The sequence below is a fragment of the Sus scrofa genome, chromosome 13 (assembly GCF_000003025.6).
Source record: "Sus scrofa isolate TJ Tabasco breed Duroc chromosome 13, Sscrofa11.1, whole genome shotgun sequence".
NCBI classification, from domain to species: domain Eukaryota; kingdom Metazoa; phylum Chordata; class Mammalia; order Artiodactyla; family Suidae; genus Sus; species Sus scrofa.
In genome coordinates, this window is record NC_010455.5 from 6,882,283 (window position 1) to 6,903,389 (window position 21,107).

The 21,107-nt window shown below is 41.7% G+C and overlaps 1 protein-coding gene across 1 annotated transcript in view; it reads right to left on the minus strand.

The window, feature by feature from the left end:
• EFHB (EF-hand domain family member B) overlaps positions 1-16,481 on the minus strand; it is a 72,741-nt gene extending 56,260 nt beyond the window's left edge. The window contains exon 1 of the mRNA XM_003132069.4: positions 15,504-16,481. Coding sequence (XP_003132117.2) covers positions 15,504-16,430 — 927 coding nt within the window. The 5' untranslated portion in view covers positions 16,431-16,481. The remainder of the gene's footprint in view (positions 1-15,503) is intronic.

A 21,107-nucleotide genomic window follows, 5' to 3' on the forward strand; every position in this document is an offset into this window, starting at 1 on the left:
AATGCCAAATCTTGAGTAAATTCTACACTGTGTAAGAAGAACATTGTATACAAAAGGGAAGGGGCTATGGTTCTAACTTGGGCTGAAGCAGGGTTGGGAAAAGGGAGAAGAGACACAATTGATTTTTTTTTCTTTTTGTTTTTTATAATTGTTTAATTTTTTAAATTTGAGATCCAAGTGATTTTTAATTCAACTGGAAATTGTAAGAAATCTCAGAGATATGAGGCAACAAAAAGTCTCTCTGGCTCTACATGTTATAGAAGCTCCAGCCATTCTTTTAAATATTCAATAGAAAGATTACCTCATAAGGCTGGGGATGCCCAGGGCAGCTATACTCCAAGCGACAGACGATTAGATAGAAAGAAGGATGGACTGATTGATGATGCATCAGTCAGTGACCTACTGATCACTTTACTTGTCCCTCATCTGCTTCTCTTCCAAGTGTTTGACCGTGGATATTCTGAGTTTCTATCATTGTAAACATTCTATTGGACCGTCCTCATAGAGTTGCCCACTTGAAGAACAATTTGAGGAGCTCCCACTGTGTCACAGTGGGTTAAGCATCTGAATGCAGCAGCTTGGGTTTTATCCCTGGCCCAGCACAGTGCATTAAAAGTCCTGCTTAGGGAGTTCCCATCGTGGCGCAGTGGTTAACGAATCCGACTAGGAACCATGAGGTTGCGGGTTCGGTCCCTGCCCTTGCTCAGTGGGTTAACGATCCGGCGTTGCCGTGAGCTGTGGTGTAGGTTGCAGACACGGCTCAGATCCCGCGTTGCTGTGGCTCTGGCGTAGGCCGGTGGCTACAGCTCCGATTGGACCCCTAGCCTGGGAACCTCCATATGCCGCAGGAGCGGCCCAAGAAATAGCAACAATAACAACAACAACAACAACAACAACAACAACAAAAAGACAAAAGACAAAAAAAAAAAAAACAAAGTCCTGCTTAGCTGCAGCTGTGGCATAGGTCACAGCTGTGACTCAGATTCAGTCCCTGGCCTGTGAACTTCCATATGTCATGGGTGTGGCCATAAAAAAACAACAAGAAACAAACAAAAAACCCCAATAAGAAAAGCAATTCGGGAGTTCCGTCATGGCTTGGCAGTAACGATCCCGACTAGTATCCATGAGGACTCGGGTTTGATCCCTGGCCTCACTCATGGGTTAACGGTCCCTCGCTGCTGTGAGTTGTGGTGTAACAGCTGCAGCTCCAATTCGACCTCTAGCCTGGGAGCAAGTGATTCCAAATCAGTGCTATAATCAGGTTTTGATGTCCTCAGGCCGTTTGATTAGAGACACAAAAATGGAAGCCATTCTGTTTGATTGCTTTCTTTTTTTGTGGGGAAGGGGGGAGGTCTTTTTAGGGTTGCATCCCTGGCATATGGAAGTTCCCAGGCTAGGGGTCAAATCGGGGCTGCAGCTGCCGGTCTAAGCCACAGCTCACAGCAACTTGGGACCCTTAACCCACTGAGTGAGGCCTGGGATCAAACCCCAGTTCTCAAGGGTACTAGTCAGGTTCATTACCATTGATCCACGACAGTAACTCCCCATTCTGTGTGATTTCCATCTCCCATGTCAAAATGTGTTATATCTCCCTCATCTCTTCCAGACGTGGGTTTCTTTTTATTTCAGTGTTTCTAGGGATGCCTGTTCATCAATTTGAGGTGTAAAGGATAGCAGAATTTGCCACCCCAAAATATGCCTTTTGTCATGAGGATTATTTCGAACCATTTTACAAAGGAAATCACTTGTAAAGGTATCTACCTCTCTGTATTAGGAAGAGAAGGTTGACTTTGACTTTTTTTTTTTTTAGCTTTTCAGGCCACACCAGCCACACATGGAGATTCCCAGGCTAGGGGTTGAATCAGTTACAGCTGCCAGCCACGGCCATAGCCACAGCCACAGCCACGCCAGATCCAAGCCACATCTGCAAACTACACTGCAGTGTGTGGCAACGCCAGATCCTTAACCCACTAAGCAAGGCCAGAGATCGAACCCAAAATTTCATGGAGACTATGTCGGGTCCTTAACCCACTGAGCCATGGGGAGATCTCCTGGGTCTTTTTGTTAAGCTGTCTTCTTTCAACTGGAGGTCTCAGCCAAGAATTCAGAAGAGTAGAGGAAAAATGATTTCCCCTCCCCTATCACTTCTCCACTGAGCTCCACAAAATGAATTCACTCTATTCTTCTTCACAGGCTACACTCTTAATTTGGCTACCCCAAACACATCCTTCAAGTTTAGTGAAAATCTGTTGTGCAAATTTTCATGTAGTCCAGTAAGAGACAAACAGAATGAACTTGTGTTTTATTTACATAGATGTAAATACAACAAATATGCAACAATAAGCAAATGTTTAAATAAAATGTGGTACCTTCCAATGAAACGCTCTTGTGGATTCATTTAAAATGATAGATATAGGAGTTCCCGTCGTGGCGCAGTGATTAGCAAATCTGACTAGGAACCATGAGGTTTCGGGTTCGGTCCCTGACCTTGCTCAGTGGGTTAAGGATCCAGCGTTGCCGTGAGCTGTGGTGTAGGTTGCAGACGCGGCTCGGATCCAGAGTTGCTGTGGCTCTGGTGTAGGCCGGTGGCTACAGCTCCGATTCAACCCCTAGCCTGGGAACCTCCATATGCCGCGGGAGCGGCCCAAAGAAATAGCAAAAAGACAAAAAAAAAAAAAAAAAAAAAAAAAAGATAGATATAAATCATTTAGCGGTATAGGAAAATGTTCATGATATAACATGAATTAAAACAAAGATGTACATTTGTATCATACAGGTACACAGAAGTGCATCTCTATACACAATACACACAGAACACATGACAGGGAGTTCCCATTGTGGCTCAGCAGGTTAGGAACCTGACTCAGTGTCTGTGACGATTCAGGTTCCATTCCTGGCCTCGCTCATCAGTGTTGCAAACTGCAGCATAAGTTGCAGATGTGGCTCAGATCCGGTGTTGCTTTGGCTGTGGTGTAGGCCTGCAGCTGCAGCTCTGATTGGACCCCTAGTTCAGGAATTACCATATGCCATAGGTGAGGCTGTAAAAAGAAGAAAAAAAAAAAGAACACATAGATTAAAAAGTTGTTAGCTATGATTGCCATTTCTAAGTAGCGAGATCCATGTGCTTTTATTTTCTTTTTTTTCTGCTGATCAATGGGCTTTCTTTTTTTTTTTTTTTTTAATTATTTTCCCACTGTACAGCAAGGGGGTCAGGTCATCCTTAGATGTATACATTGCAGTTACAGTTTTTTCCCCCACCCTTTCTTCTGTTGCTACATGAGTATCTAGACATAGTTCTCTATTTTCTTCTTTGAACTGTTTTCTCACTATTTTACCATGTACTACTTTACTAAGCCAAAAAAAAAAGGCAATGAAAGGTTATCAAAAAGTCAGTAAACAATATCAAATAGAAGGCAAACAGCTGTAGATGCACTGGAAATAAGAAGGAGAATCAAAAGTATGTAGAGCCAGGACAGAATTTAGGAGCAGCTATGATTAGCCACCTTGGGTTCTACTTCCTCAGCTCTAAAGAGTTGGAGGCTCAGCTGATCCCAGTGACCTCCACCCCAACCTGATAAATGGTCATTTTAAAAAAATGTTTATTTTATTGAAGTATAGTTGATTTACAATGTTGTGTTAATTTCTTCAATACAGCAGTGATTCAGTTCTACATATATACATTCATTGTCTTATTTTTTCCATTATGGTTTATCATAGGACATTAAGTATAGTTCTCTATGCTATGCAGCAGCGAAGTTTTATATATATATAAAAGTAATAGTTTGCATCTGCTAATCTCAAACTCCCAGTCCATCCCACTCCCTCTCCCCTCCCCCTTGGCAACAAGTCTATTTTCTATGTCTGTGAGTCTGTTTTGTAGATAGGTTCATTTATGTCTTATTTTAGATAGCGCATATAAATGATATCACATGGTATTTTTCTTTGACTTACTTTACTTAGTATGATAATCTCTAGGTCCATCTTTGTTACTGAAAAAGGGCATTATTTCATTCTTTTTTTTATTTTTTATTTTTTTGTCTTTTTGCCTTTTATAGGGCCACACCTGTGGCATATGGAGGCTCCCAGGCTAGGGGTCGAATCGGAGCTGTAGCCACTGGCCTATGCCAGAGTCACAGCAACACAGGACCCGAGCCATGTCTGTGACCTACACCACAGCTCACGGCAATGCCAGATCCTTAACCCACTGAAAAAGACCAGGGATTGAACCCAAAACCTCATAGTCCCTAGTTAGATTCGTTAACCACTGAGTCACGACAGGAACTCCTATTTCATTCTCTTTTATGGCTGAGTAGTATTCCATTGTATGTTTGTATCATGTCGCCTTTACGCATTCATCTGTCAGGAGACTTTAGGTTGTTTCCATGTCTTGACTATTATAAATAGTGCTACCATGGAGACTGGGGTGAATGTGTCTCTTTGTCTGGATATATATAAAGGGCATTTGTCTTTGATTTCATCCATCAGTCTTTTACTGAATTTTTATTTAGGTTATCAAAATATTTAAGTTCTGAAATGTTCTTCCTTCTCTATTCTTTAAAAAGTTCAATCTTGTCTTCTGAATGCAACAACTTTTATCTCTCAGGTAGCTTTTCTGTGTGCTTACGTTTTTCCCTGTTCCCTCTGGCTTTTCTATTAGCTTGTTTGAGCCCTGCCCTTCGAGCTGGCTCATCTGTGCACAAAGTTAGGCTCCACAAAAACGATACGTAGCTCCATGTGTTACAAGACATGTTGACTCTCTGTCTTTCCTTTATGATGATCAGACAATGAGGCAGCCTTTATTTTGGTAGAGCTCCCAGTATCAGTTTTTCCCCCATGCTATTCAGAATTTCCAGGGAACAGTAATACAGTAATAGTACTAATAACAGGTGACAATTATAAAGCACAGAGCGTATGGTGGACACTGTTCTAAGGGCTTTCTGTGTATTAATTCACTTACTACTCATAATGATTGCCACCATGTAGGTACTCTTATCATCTCCCTTGTGAGCAAACCAAGGCACCGACAGGTTGAGTGACATGGTTACACTGCTTCCATACTGGCAGATATCTGAACCCAAGCAGGCTGACCACTGAGTCCCTATTCTCATTCCTGATACCCTCCTGTCTCTCTACTCACTGCCTACTGGCAACTGGTCCTGGGCCTGTTGGGAGAGGAAGCTAGGAAAATGCCCCTGAAGAAAGTACACTTGCACTTATTATTATTAATGCCCCATCTTCAGCCTGGAGCTTCTACCCTGCCTAATCTTCAGTTTGGTGACTTTTGGTTCCAAAAACCACTTTGGGAAAATAAACCCACAGTTTTGGTAGAAGGAGCAGGAGCTTGTGCAAAGAGGTGGGAATCAGGGTAGCCTAGGGTGGAGAAGGGGAACCAGAAACCTAACTATGCTAAATTCAGACTTTTGGCCCAAACTTCAATTTTTACATCCAAGCTTTGCTACAGCCTCTTCCAAGGGCTGAGCTTCTTGGGGAATATTCCAAGCAAATGGGATCATTTCTGGTGGAAATGACCACCTGATTTCACATTCCCCTTCAAAATCAGTTGCCATATCTTCATCTTCCCTTTTTCTAAAATTTATTGAAATTTTAAAACTGTTGTCTCCTACTTTCTAAATTAGTATGGGTATAATACTAGTATCTAATGTAAGGAGCCTATTCAAATATCACCAGTTGTCACAGTACTGTCCTTTCTAGCAAAAGGAGCAAATCCAAGGTCACAGTGCGATTGGTTGGTTCCTCTGAGAAGCAGACACCACGATTAGCCATATGAGAGATTTATGAGGGGAAACACCAGTGAAAGATTAGTGGGTAGGAGTAGGCAGGGAGCCCTATCAGATCAGGACATATGTGAAAAAAGAGTGGGAAGGAAGTATTAAGAATGAAGATCTGGGAGTTCCTACTGTGGTACACTGGAAATGAATCCAACTAGTAACCATGAGATTGCAGGTTTGATCCCTGGCCTTGCTCAGTAGGTTAAGGATCCAGCATTGCCCTGAGCAATGATGTAGGTTGCAGACATGGCTCAGATCCCGAGTTGCTGTGGCTGTAGTGTAGGCCGGCAGCTGAAGCTCCAATTTGACCCCTAGCCTGGAAACTTCCATGTACTACAGTTGCAGCCCTAAAAAGCCAACAAACAAACAAACAAAAAAGAATGAAGAACTTCAGGAGTTCCCGCTGTAACAGTGAGTTAGTGATCCAGCTTGTCTCTGTGACATTGCTTGTTCCATCCCTGGCCCAGCACGGTGGGTTAAGGATTTGGCATTGTCCCAGCTGGCTCAGATTTGATCCCTGGCCAGAAAATTCCATATGCTGTGTGGTTTATTTAAAAAAAAAGGAGGGGGGGAGAAAAGAGGAAGAATAAAGAGTGCCTGACCACAACACAGTTGTGAGAACACGTTGACCAGGCCATGAGTGGTCTCTGAGATTACATTTGCCATTAAAGGAAGCTCTGTTGGGTAAACTGGTTCAGTTCTAGAGTCCTTAGACATGCTCTCTCACTGGGAGTGTGGGCTAATGAAGGAACGCTGCAGTGGGTCCATGGGCAGCAAGTGGAGGCTGTCAAACGACTAGACTCCCCATGGCAGGGCCTCTTGAAGTGGGTCAGGATCCAGGCACCTTGATAGCCGGCATGGATGCATGGCATTCAGTCGTCCCGTCTCTTTGTCTCCTTTGGTCAGGAAGACTTCCTGTAGTTTTCTTGTCTTTTATGACCTTGACACTTTTGAGTCTGGGCCAGTTATTGTGTTAGACATCCCTCAGTTGGGGTTCGACTAGTGTTCTCATGATTAAAATTATACATTTTTATCAGCAGTATCCCAGAAACAATGCTGTGTTCTTCTATCAAGGAGCACACACTGTTGATGTGTCCTATTACTGGTAGTGTTGACTTTGATCACTAAATGAAGGTAAAGCCTGCCAGGTTTCTCCACTGTAAAGTTTGTGATCAATAATTATGCTATGTAGGCGTTCCCATCATGACTCAGTGGTTAACGAATCCAACTAGGAACCATGAGGTTGCAGGTTTGATCCCTGGCCTTGCTCAGTGGGTTAAGGATCCGGCATTGCGGTGAGCTGTGGTGTAGGTTGCAGATGTGGCTCGGATCCCAAGTTCCTGTGGCTCTGGCAGAGGCCGGCAGCTACAGCTCTGATTAGACCCCTAGCCTGGGAACCTCCATATGCCGCGGGTGTAGCCCTAGAAAAGGAAAAAGACTAAATAAATAAATAAATATTCTATGTAAATATCCAATTCCTCACTAAACTTTTACCTACCTACTATTTTAATATCCATTGACGACTCTGGCCTAAACCATGACTACTATGATGGTTGCCAAATGGTGAGTTTCTAATTCCATCACACCATCTACATTCACTAGTTGGCATTAGTAAATGCAAGGAAAACTTCTTCTCTTGCCATTTATTCAGTCATTCATATATTTATATCAGTATGGGCTCATGGATTTCAATTTTATTCAATGGTGTTTTTTTTTAATTGAAGCATAGTTGATTTACAATACTGTGTTAGTTCCAGGTGGACCACAAAGTGATTCAGTTCTTTCCAATTCTTTTCTATTATAGGTTATTGCAAGATACTGAATATAGGGAGTTCCCTTTGGGGCTCAGTGGTAACAAACCCGACTAGTATCCCTGAGGATGCAGGTTCAATCCCTGGCCTCGACCAGTGGGATAAGGATCTGGTGTTGCTGTGAGCTTCGATGTAGGTCACGGACAAAACTTGGATCCCAGGCTTTGGTATAGGCCAGCAGCTACAGTTCTGATTCGACCCCAGCCTAAGAACTTCCATATGCCGCAGGTGTGGCCCTAAAAAAAAGGACAAAAAAAAAAAAAAAAAAGATACTGAATATAGTTCCCTGTGCTATACAGTAAGTCCTTGTTGTTTATTTATTTTATATATGGTAGTGTGCATTTGTTAATCCCATACTCTTAATTTATCCTTGCCCCTCTCACCCTTTTACTCATTGGTAATTCTATTTAATACTCAAAGTATACATTTGAGCCACCGGGAGCCCCTTCAAGTTTGTTTCTATACCCCTTTGAGATATATGCATTATCCTTTGAGAATTTTCCTACTTTTTGACTCTCGAAGTGTTCTAAGTTCATATTATATTACACCAGCCTTTTAGTTGGCCATTCCCCAAAAGAGTCCTGATTCTTTTTATTTTTTTTTTTATTGAATTTATTTTTTTGGCCACACCTGCAGCATTTAGAAATTCCCCAGCCAGTGATCAAATCTGCACCACAGCAGTGACCTAAGCCATAGCAGTGACAATGCTGGATCCTTAACATGCTGAGCCACCAAGGAGCACCCCTGATTCTTTTTAGTAGAGAATGATATTTACAAATCAAGATTTGGGTTCTGATATGCTCATTGCTACTAGATAAACACTGCTTCTAGTTCCTATTAGAAGTCAGAGCTAGGAAATGTGTGTGTGTACACACTCCCCCACATATTTGCATCTACATCAATTCTATAATACATTCAGTTAAATGTATCTAGTTTGGATACATACACATGGATTTTGACATGGATATATACATAGATATAGATGTAGAGATAGGGATAGAGATAAGTAAATACAGATACACTATGAGTTTTCACCAATACCTCCAGTTACAATCCAACACAACAGGATTCCTTCTATCCTTCTCTTTTTTGTGTTTGTAACATTTTTCTCTACCAGTAAGAAACCTGCCTCCTTTTTCTTTCTTTTTTTTTTTAAGGGCCACACCTGCCACATATGGTATGGAAGTTTCCAGGCTAGGGGTCAAACTGGAGCTACAGCCTCTGGCCACAGCAATGCAGGATCTGAGCCATGTCTGCGACCTACACCACACTCACAGCAATGCCAGACCCTTAATCCACTGAGCAAGGCCAGGGATAGAACCCATATCCTCACGATGCTAGTCGGGTTAGTTACTGCTGAGCCAAAAGGGGAACTGCAAACCTGGCTCCTATTGTCCTCAGTATATTAACTTACCTGCTCAGGTAAGTTGTATGTAACCAAACTCCCAACTGCACTGACCACCTCCTGGCTCAGCAGCCTCCTTCCTCAGTTCCCAGCCACACCAGTGCCACCTTGCTTGGCCATCTCCTCAGTTAGCCCTCAATATTCTAGTTTTCAGTGACCAAGTACCTCTTTCACATCTCAGAAGATTGGTTCCGAAAATTCAAGTCAACTTAGAAAGGTTGATACAAGACCATTTTCAGCTACTCAAGACCCACCAACCCATAATCATCCACTCTACAAACTCAGTGTGGGTTAGCATAATGGTCCCATCTTCCCCCGCCAGGCCCAAGACCACTACATTTTACTCATAGAAATCCCTACCTTTGACTATTTCAGCAAAAAAGTTAGGAGTGATAGCATCAGTCTTTCTGCCCAGAAGGCTCTGAACCCATTATCCAAATTAAACCACTCACTTCTCAGAATTCTTCAGAGATCAACTCTTTGCAAATTCAGACAAAATGAATCTTTGCACCTCTTTATTTTTCAGTATCAGGGCTTGTATGGCTACCAGGTTCTCACAAGATTTACAAATGGGTGACCCCTCTGCCTCTACCTACCCACTAAATAGCTATCATATTCTCTTAGTATAGAACAGGAAAAAAAATAAAGCAGCCTTTTGCAGGACATTTATCATATGTCAAGTAAAATCACTTGTCTATTGGTCTCAAGCCTCTAGATTGTTAAGATTTTGAAAGCAGGTACTGTATCATTTTTCATCTTTGTAGCCCAGCACCTAACATACTGTCTAGTTGTTGTAGACAATATAATTTTTTAAACCTTTCTTTGAACCTTTCCTTTCTTCTCCCTCTTTGTACTTCAGGGCTCATACTATTTACCAATGCATGCACTTTGTAAGTTTCCATTGTTTTATCTTTATAACTCCAAGGTCTCCGCTATAGTCAGTACACTAATGGCAATCAAGGGACAGTGTCAGGATGTCTTGGAGAAATGACTATTGTAGAGGTTTTGATCTCTACCAGAGTGCTGTCCAAGACACCTTTCAAGGACCTCCTTTTACTAGAACATTTTTAGTTCTTGAAGGCCACCATTTCTTGGAGACTTTTCCTGAACACCGTGCCTTATGGCTATACCAATGACTGTTTTACTAGCAGGACTAGAGGCCTACTGAGGTCTCATAAGCTCATCAGAGCAGACCTTCACCTGCAGCTCAACACCAACTTTGGGCAGCAACTTCAAAGCACAGGATGAGTGTCCTTCCAATGAGATGTATCTGCTCCCCCTCCCCTAACACTGGAAAGGAGTCTGATTGGGATGAGCTCCCCAGTTCCCTTGGTTCCCAAACCAAGTGTCCTCAGGTGTTGTTTTAGAAAGGTCTACACATGGGTATTTCTATCTGAACTCTCCTCACTTGCACGCTTGAAAATGGAATTTGACCTCACCCCAATGCACTGTCTCCCTTCCCTGAGACTGGATGAACTCAGGGGCATCAAATACTTTACCCTCCCTTCCCTTTGTCAAGAAGTTGGAGGATCTCCTATTCTTTTCCTTTTAGCTGTGTGAGTGCTACAAGGAATAGATAATACACATAATATCTAAACCATCACAAGCATAAAGAAAGTGAAAATACAGAAGGCTTCCCAATTTTTTCATGTACTACCATTACCCTAACACCAAACTCAGAGAAAGATAACAGAAAAAGGAAAACTACTGTCTAATATTACATGGGATCATAGATGCAAAAATCCTAGTAAAAAACTGGCACATAAAATCCAAGTATTATAATAATAATATATCAAAACCAAGTGAGGCATAGCCCCAAAATATGAAGATGGTTCACCATTAGAAAATTAACCATGTTAATTCAGAAAAGCAGTATTTCGGAGTTCCTGTTGTGGCTCAGCAAACCACTATAGTATCCATGAGGATGCAGGCTCTATCCCTGGCCCCACTCATTGGGTTAAGTATCTGGTGTTGCAGTGAGCTGTGGTGTAGGTTACACATGTGGCTCGGATCTGGCATTTCTGTTGCTATTGTGTTGGCTGGCAACCATAGCTTTGATTTGACCCCTAGCCTGGGAACCCCCATGCCAGGGGTGTGGTCCTAAAAAAAAAAAAAAAAAAAAAAAGAAAAAAAGAAATATTTCAACATATGTGAAGAAAGTTCTTCATAACTTAAGCTCTATTCCTGATGTTTAAACATTTTTATTAAACTGGGACTGGATATAGGTGTTCTTAATTTGATACACCAAAGAAATTCCAATAGAAATAATACTTAATGGTGAACAATTAGAATCATTCCCATTAAACCTGAAAAGATGATATGGTTTGGGTTCAATCCCTGGCCCAGGAACTTCTGTGTGTCCCAGGTGTGGCCCCCCAAAAAGAATAAAAAATCTGGAAAGAGACCTTTCAATATTGTGTTATTGATCATAGGCAACACAATGAGATAGGAATTGAAATGAGAGTTATACACACAGAAGAGGGAAAACAAAAGTGTCAATATGATTGTCTACTAGAAAATCCAAAAATAATAATAATAATAATAATAATAATGATAAGCCATTAAGACTAATCAGAGTTCAGCAAAAAACAAAAACTAAAACAAAAAGAGAAAATATTTTAAGAAAAAAAGAATTTAAAAAATGAAAAACAAACATATGAAACAATTTTCATTCTCATTATAAATCAAATAACTGAATTAAAACAATTTCTTGCAAATTATTATTATTAATTTTTTAAATTTAGAGGTTTGATTTTTTAGGAAAAGATTTGGCAATAAGAACTAGAAAACGATCCCTCCTTTGGCTTCTGCCAAAGCTCGATCCTAAGGAAATATTCTAAGACATATGCATAAAAAAGTTCATAGACTACTTTTACAGAAAAATCTGGAGAAAAAAAATTTAACGTCCAACAAAAGAATCATATATTGGGGAGTTCCCTTCGTGGCCCAGCGGTTAGTGAATCCGACTAGGATCCATGAGGATGCTGGTTTGATTCCTGGCATCACTCAGTGGGTTAAGGATCCGGCGTTGCCATGAGCTGTGGTGTAGGTTCCAGACTCAGGGAGGATCTCACATTGCTGTAGCTGTGGCTGTGGCCAGCAGCTACAGCTCCAATTCAGACCCCTAGCCTGGAAACCTCCATATGCTGTGGGAGAGGCCCTAAAAAATTTTTTAAAAAAGGGAAGTTATGAATTCAAATCCTGGGGCTATCACGTCTTAGCTGTAAGACTTTGGCCAACTTACCTAATTTGCCTCAATTTCTTCACCTATAAAGAGTTAATATCTGCAAAGCTCCATGGATGGTGACGATGATAAAGTAAAGCCACCAATGATTGTTAATGAATGTGAATGCAACAAATCGCTAGTAGGCATAGTGTCAGAGGGATTAAAATTATGAGTGTTTTCTAAACTTTCTATAACATTAGTATCTTTGTTTAATAGTGAAAGTAGATATTGTAATATTTTAAAAATTATTTTAAAAGGAGCCTCTGTATAGCACAGGGAACTCTACCCAATAAACTGTGATAATCTATATGGGGAAAGAATCTGAAAAAGAATGGATGTATGTACATGTATAACTGAATCACTTTGTTGTACAGAAGAAATTATCACAACATTGTAAATCAACTATACTTCAATAAAACTTTTAAAAATGGAAAAAAGAAAGTCAATTAAAAAGCAAAAGGGAGGCTCATTTCTAGTCTAGGCTAATCTCTTCTCTTGCCAATGATCCTATTTCCATTCCCTCTTTCTTATCTGGGGTCTGGTTCCAGCCATTCTCTCCTTTGTGTTATCTCTGGAAACTCCTACTGATTCACTAAATAAGTAAAAATATTGCTAAATGGAATCTTTACTCCATTCTCTTCACCACATTTTTTTTTTTTTTTTTTTTGGTCTTTCTACCTTTTCTAGGGTTGCTCCCGTGGAGGTTCCTAGGCTAGGGGTCTAATTGGAGCTGTAGCCACCGGCCTACGCCAGAGCCAGAGCAATGCAGGATCCGAGCCTTGTCTGCAACGTACACCACAGCTCATGGCAACGCCGGGTCCTCAACCCACTGAGCAAGGCCAGGGATCGAACCCACAACCTCATGGTTCCTAGTCAGATTCGTGAACCACTGCGCCACAACAGGAACTCCCACCACTTTCTTAAGGGGAGAAAAAATTCACAAGGGTTTTCTGCAATTCTAATTTTGCTCTTCAGTATACTGGAATCTGAATTCTCCATCATGCTCTTCTAACAATGGTGCTAATTCTTTTAATGTCCAAAGCTAAATCATCTTTATTCTATTTACCCTATCAGAGACGTTTTCATACTGCAAGTCACTTTCTCTTTGAAACTCCCTTTTCTGTCCTCTCACATTTAGAAAGGAGGATGTGAGAGGTAGGAGGAAGCAGAGGTTTTAGAATTGCCTGTATTGGAAACCGGAAGCTGGTAACTGCTAGTGTGTGAGATCAGGTCTGAAGACATAGACTGCAGATCCAATCCAGAAAGGAGAAGCAGGCATGGTCAAGTGAGAAAAGAGCAGCTGGGGAAATCCAATAAGGAAACCAGAAAGCAAAGTGGGTCAAAGACAAAAGAACACCCTGAAGTCCCAAGGGGAACAAAAGTTTTGCAGATGCAGAAAAAATTCTGCAGAATCCTTGTGACCACTTCAGCAGAATTGTGATCTCAAATCTCATTGCATGGTATCCTTTATTCCCAGAATAACTTAAGGACACTGAATTTATTTATTTGTTTGTTTGTTTGTTTGCTTGCTTTTTATGGCTGCATCTAAGACATATTTAGGCTCCCAGATTAGGGGTCTAATCCAAGCTGCAAGCTACTGCCCTGCACCACAGCCACAGCAACTTGGGATCCAAGCCACGTGTGCAACCACAGCTCACGTCAACGCCAGATCACTGACCCACTAAGCGAGGCCAGGGATTAAACCTGCTGAACCACAATGGGAACTCCCGTTCCCTTTATGTTGCTCGGTACCACCCTCTTAAACTCACCTCCTTCTTTTCTGACTGTTCTTTCTCCCATTTAATCATCCAGCCTTCTTACCATTTATCAAACATATATTTACTAAATGACCACTGTACACCAAGCATTGTGATATGCCATGAAAATACATAATAAATAAAAGAAAATCCTCATCCTCAAGAATTCACCTAATTGACATTTCTTTCTCTGTCTTATATATTTCTAAGGTTCTTGCCTAGACCTTCTTCTCCCATCTCCACCCATGACTCCAACAGGCTCACATTAACAACTGTCTCCCTGGCTTTTCATCTGACATCCTGCAGATATTTCAAATGCAGGATGGCCAACACCAGATGTTCATTTGCCACCAAACAGAAAAAGATCGCATCAACCTAGAAACTCCTAAGTCATCCACCAACTTCCGTCTCTTTCGCCACATAGATCCACAAGTGGACAGACGCTGTTAACAATACTATCTCCTAAAAGGCTCCAGAATTGCTCTCTCCTCTCTATTCTAAGTCTACATTAACCTCAGGCCATCAATGCTTTGGAATAACCTTCTCACTTTTTCCTGTCATTCAACAGTCCCCCTTCCAGTCCACCATTGTTATTGATATCAGAATTTTCTTTCCAAAAGGCAAATTTTATTTATTTATTGCTTCATAAAGAACCATCACTGCTTCTGTATCCATATGTTTTACCCCTACATTCTCGACCTTCAGATTTCTTCTTCATCTTCATCTTACAACCATGCTGGCTACAAAGAATTGCTTACACCTCCCCAACACTAGAAGCTTTGATCATACTCTATGCTATTCTTCTTTCCCAAGATGCTCCAACTCTTTTTCCCTTCTGACAAATACTGACACCTTTCTAAATTAGCTCAAATACTATTCGCTCTGTAAAGCCTTTCCCATCTCCTCCAAACAGACCTGTCCAAACTTTCCATTGAGCTCTATGTTAAAAGTGTATTTCTATTAAGGATCACATTTATTTTCTATCATTTAGATGTCTATACAATATCTGTTTGGTTATTGTCTCCAAAATTGGAAAGCCTAAACCCATAGGATAGGGATTATAATGCTTTACATTTTATAGTGCACTGTACCCAGCATAATGGCCATCACACATCTTTGCTGAGAGAATAAATAACTCAGAATAATGAATGGAAAAAGAAAAATGTTTTTGAAAAATGTACATGAATATTAGGATAAAATATGTATTGCAGTAAGAGGGTTGAGAAAATGCAGATTGAAGAATGAAATGTGGGTCAAAGGATGAAGGGAGAAATCAAGAAGAACCACTCCTGTGCACAGAAAACAAAGCTGACATCTAGAAAAGGAGGCAAAGAGTCAGAGGCAATCACATAAAGTAACAACTGAAGAACCGTCCAAAGGGACAAAGAATACCAGAATCTCAACAAAACCTTTGCAATTTGACTTCACAAATCCAAACAACTCTCATTAGTTTGTCATCTGGATAAAGTCATGGCTATACATAGGTCCTAGGGAAAGTACCAGAAAACAACTTACACTTGGCCAGCAAGGCGTCCGATCAAAAAACTTCCCGGAGTATATGGGTCTGATGTGATCTGGAGGTTCTACTCCCAGTTCAGTGTTCTCAGCCACCTTCTGCTCTTCATGTAGTTGAGCCAGCTGGCACTCAGATGGTTCTATCACCAAGCCCATATGAAGATCTGTGGGATTAGTTTCATCTGGATCCTCTGGTTGGGGTAGCCCCATGTCCACCTCCACAGGAGGCTCCATCTCTGCTTTGGGCTTCATCACCACACAGGTGGACTCTTTTTCCAGTTCCTGTCTAGGTTCCATATCCAAAACAAGTTGCTTCCCCATTGAAGCCCCTAATCCTTCAAGGTCACCAGCCACAGGACATCTCCTGCTCCCTACAGCCTGTGGACTTTTACACACCATGCCCAGTGGAGGCCGTTTTACCCTCCCAGGACAACACCCTGCCAAAAAACGCTCATTTTCTAAACCCACCCTTCCTGGCAACATACTCAGAGAAGGTTTTGTCTCCTGTAGGGCTGAGACCCTGTTGACTCCTAAATTACTCCCATCCATGAAGGTCCTAGAAATATCTGGTCTTTTTAATCTCATTTCAAGCCCTTTGCTTGATGGAGATTTTGTTTCTGATGATGCTATCCTCTCCTCATATTTATTAGTGCATGAGGAATCTTCTTTTCCTAATCTCACTCTGAGCCCTAACTCCGTAGGAGATGTTGTTCCCATGAAGACTCTTCTCTCTCCTAAGCCACCCTTTCCTTCCTGGACGAATCCCACCGCCATGCCCAGGGGAGATTTCCTCTCAGACACCCTCACTTTCCCAAGGGCACTCATCTCTAAGGGGTAAGCTGTACCCGGCTGGAGGGAAGATCCTAATGCTTTGGAGGACCCCAACACTTTGGGAGATGGCACTCTCACGAAAGAGCACATCTCCATTTGGACTCCCTGCCCACTGCTTCCTGCCTGCTGCTTAACACTTAACGGAGTTCACTGGGGAAAATGGAGAAAGGAGGTCTGTTTACCCGGTTACCTAGGAAACAGGGGCGGGGCTTGGAGCGCAATTCTTTCTCCCTCTTACTCCTCTCTCCATTTTTCTCTCCCTCTCTCTCCTCTTTCTTTCTCCCTCATTCCCTCCTTCTCCTCTCTTATTTCCCCCTTCTTTACTAGATTTGGAGGGCAAGAAAACTCGAAGAATTTGGTCTTGAGCACTAGAGCAAATAATCACCAACTTCTCTTGGGTTTCCTAAGCAATGCATTTTCCTTGGGATGAGTTCAGCCAGGTGCCTCCTCCTGGCCAAGGGCCTATGAATTTTACTTGTGACCAGGGATTAAATAACCCTATTTCTGTCGTGACCACCCATTTTAGGTACTTCCTTGTGAAAGAACATGCACATTGTGTGTAGTTCTTTCAGCGCTTAAGAACTTTAAAAATTCTGCGAAGTTATTATTTGGCAGCTGTGGTAAGAAACACCTTAAAGTCTTTCAGAATACTTACACTTCAAATAGGCTTTAAAAAACATTTCAACTAACTATATTAAAATCTGAAATGCATTATGCAATAATGCATATTGAATTTTTTAAATAATATGGCAAATTTTGTTTTTAAGTATGGAATTTCCTTTAAATTCTCCTTAAATTCTTTCAAGTCTTGGGTGTTTCCACTGTGGCTTACTTGGTTAAAAACCCAAAGTAGTGTCCATGAGGATTTGGATTCCACCCCTGGCCTTGCTCAATGGGTTAAGGATCTGGTGTTGCCACAAGCTGCCACATAGTTCACAGATGTGGCTCAGATCCGGTGTTGCCATGGTTGTGGCATAGGCCAACAGCTTCTACCCCAAGCCTGGGAATTTCCATATGCCGCATGTGTGGCCATGAAAAAAAAAGTCTTTGAAATTTTAATGAATGTGAACTTGGTGAATACTTGTCATGTTCTACACATATAGGGTATGCAGAAGACCTCTCTTGGAATTTTAATGGAATTTATGATTCCCCTTTTTAAAGAGCTTATGAAAAACTTGTAAATCCAAAAAAATTTTAAGTGATTGGGGGTACTACTTCACATTTGTAAAAACTATATTGTAATTTTCTAGATAGTATATTCTTCTTCCCCTAAACACTTTTTTTTCTTTTTTTGGCCACACCTGCAACATGTAAAAGTTCCCAGGCCAGTGTCCCAAACCACAGCAGTGACACTGACAAGGCCAGATCATTAACCCAATGAGTCACAAGATAATTCCTCCAAGCACTTCATTATTATTACACTTATTTGCTTTTTAGGGCCACACCCATGGCACATGTGGCTTCCCAGGCTAGGAGTCGAATCAGAGCTGTAGCTGCCAGCCTACACCACAGCCACAGCAATGCAACTCTGAGCCGTGTCTATGATCTACACCACAGCTCACAGCAACATGCTGGATACTTAACCTACTGATCAAGGCCAGGGATGGAACCCTCAATCTCATGGTTCCTAGTCAGATTCGTTTCTGCTGTGCCATGATGGGAAGTCCCCTCTAAGCACATCAAACGACTTAACTTGCTAGCAAGGTTTGTCTGTATAAGGGTTCATTTCATTTTTTTTTTTTTAAGTGGCCGAACCCAGGCCATACAGAAGTTCCCAGGCCAGAGACTGAATCTGAGCCACAGCTGTGATGCAGCTGCCACAACGCCAGATCCTTTAACCCACTGCACTGGGCTGGGGATCAAACCCTCGCCTCTGCAACAACCTGAGCCACTGCAGACGGATTCTTAAACCACTTTGCCACAGCAGGATCTCCTATTTCATTTTTCTGGTTTGTTTGTTTACAAATATCTATCATCAGTTCTGGGAATGCAATGGCATAAGCCAATCTCTATGTCATAGAATTTACATTCTAGTGGAGATAACTATCAAGTAAATCAATAAATAAGATTGTTTCACATGATAAGTGATGAGTGTTTTGAAGAAAACAGAATGCTCTGATACGGAGGAAAGCTACTTTAGAATCGATGGGCTTAGAGAGCCCCTAGGTAAGTGATATTTGAGCTGAGGCTTGCAAAGACACTAGCTTTTTAAACATGACTAGTTCCCATTGCGGCTCAGCACTAATGAACTTAACTAGTATCCATGTGGATGGGGGTTGGATCCCTGGCCTCCCTCAATGTGTTAAGGATCCAGGTATTGCCATGAGCTTCGGTGTGTATGTTGCAGATACAGCTCAGATCGGGCGTTGCTGTGGCTGTGGTGTAGGCCAGCAGCTACAGCTCCAGTTCCACCCCTAGCCTGAGAACTTCCATATGCCCCAGGGGCGGCCTTAAAAAGACCAAAAAAAAAAAAAAAAAAAAAGACATAAACTTAAAAAAACCTTACTAGATCATTTCCATTGCCTTTTTCTCACTGCCTTGCTACAATGCCTAAGATTTCTTACGTTAGAATTACCTTTCAATTCATCTCCAGACAGTCCCAGTTAAAATTAAATGTTGCCATTCACTACCATCTACACAGTCATTCTTCAGCTACACAATGGAAGACAAATTTCCTGGAGGAAAATGTAGAAGATATGCGTTGCTGTGGGTGATGGAAAGATGCAAGATGCTGGGAATTCATGAATCAGTGTTTAGAGATTGAGGGCAGGGTTCATTCAGGTCTGCATGACTTTATTTAGGCTCCATCCATTGTGTAGCTTCCTTAACAAATTTTATCAACTAGTAGGATCCCACATTTGCTACTGAAAAGTACACAATGATCAGTCCTTCTCAGTTATCTGGGGTTAGGGAAATAAACACAGGCATATTGTGAGTGGCAGTACAAGAGCAAAGCTATACTGTGGCATTTCCGTCTCTCCAAAATGACCACTGGATTTTACAAATGCTAGCCGCTGGAACAGCACGCCAACAGGCAAACATTATGACTAAATTAAAAAAATACTATGGAATTTATTCCTCATAAGGAGTTGAATTAAAAGACAAAATTGGGAGTTCCCGTCGTGGCTCAGTGGTTATCAAATCCAACTAGGAACCATGAGGTTTTGGGTTTGATACCTGGCCCTGCTCAGCGGGTTATGGATCCAGCGTTGCCATGAGCTGTGGTGTAGCTGCAGACATGGCTCGGATCCTGAGTTGCTGTGGCTGCGTTGTAGGTTAGCAGCTATAGCTCCGATTAGACCCTAGCCTGGGAACCTCCATATGCCGCGGGAGCGGCCCTAAAAAGGAAAAAAAAAGGTATAAATTTCAGCATCCATATGTTCTTTGTGAAGTCTTTTTCTTTTTTATTTTTTACTTAATTTTATTTAAATATTTTTTTAGGGCTGCACCTGCGGCATATGGAGATTCCCAGGCTAGGAGACAAATTGGAACTGCAGCTGCTGGCCTACACCACAGCCATGGCAACCCCAGATCTGAGCCGCATCTGCGACCTATACCACACTTCACAGCAACACCAGATCCTTAACCCACTGAGTGAGGTCAGGGATCGAACCTGTGTCCTCATGGATACTAGTTGGGTTCATTACTGTTGAGCCACAATGGAAACTCCTGTGAAGTCGTAAGTCAAATGTTCACCATTCTAAATGTAACTGAGCACACAAATATTTTTGAGATCCCTAGTATATTAATCAAAGGTCCTCTGTGAGGAATTGAAATGATGAATAAATTATGGTCCTGACACTTAAGGACTTTAAAATCTTAATGAGAATGAAAACCTGAGGAGAAAATCTAGGTACTCTCTAAGCATAAAACAAGGCAGATATTAGAAATATTACAGAGAGTGAAGTATCATGAAACTACAGGAAAACAATCACTAAATCCAGTATAAGTAACCTCGGGTGCCATCCAGAGGAGTTGGCATACTGGCCAAGGTTGATTGTGGTAATGGTGTTTGTTCCAGGCGGAGAGAACAAAGCGATCAAAGATTCCAAGATAAGAACACACAGATGACACTCTGGGAACACAAAGTAGACTGGTGCCATCAGGGCAGAAAGCAAGAGTTTGGGGAGAGGGAAGCTTTACAAATAGAATGAAAGGAGTTCCTGTTGTGGCTCAATGGTAACGAACTCAACCAATATCCACCAGGATTCGGGTTTGATCCCTGGCCTTGCTCAGTTGATTAAGGATCCAGCATTGCCGTGAGCTCTGGTGTAGGTCACAGTCACAGATTGGATCTGGCGTTGCTGTGTGGCTGTGGCCTAGGCTGGCAGCTGCAGTTCTGATCGAACCCCTAGCCTGGGAACTCCCATATGCCATGGTGTGGCCCTAAAAAGCAAAAAGAAGAAGAAAGAAATAGAATGAAAGAAACATGAATTGGGGAGTTCCCTTGAAGCACAGTGGGTTAAGGATCCAGTGTTGTCACTGTAGCAGCTCAGGTTGCTGCTATGGCAGGGATTTGATCTCTGGCATAGGATCTGGACCCATGCCATGAAAACAAAATAAAACCAAGAAACATAAATTGGAACTAGAGTTGAAGACTTTGTACTCTATTTAGGAACTGAACATTTTTTAGTAGGGGAGGGACTGGCAAAAGTGTAGAGAATGGATTGAAAAGGCAGGAATGTGCATTAATTCCCATTTATGTGAATTCTACTGTGGCCTGGGCATTGGGATTAGAGTTCAGATTTGGGAATTAGAGAATTTTGGGTGATA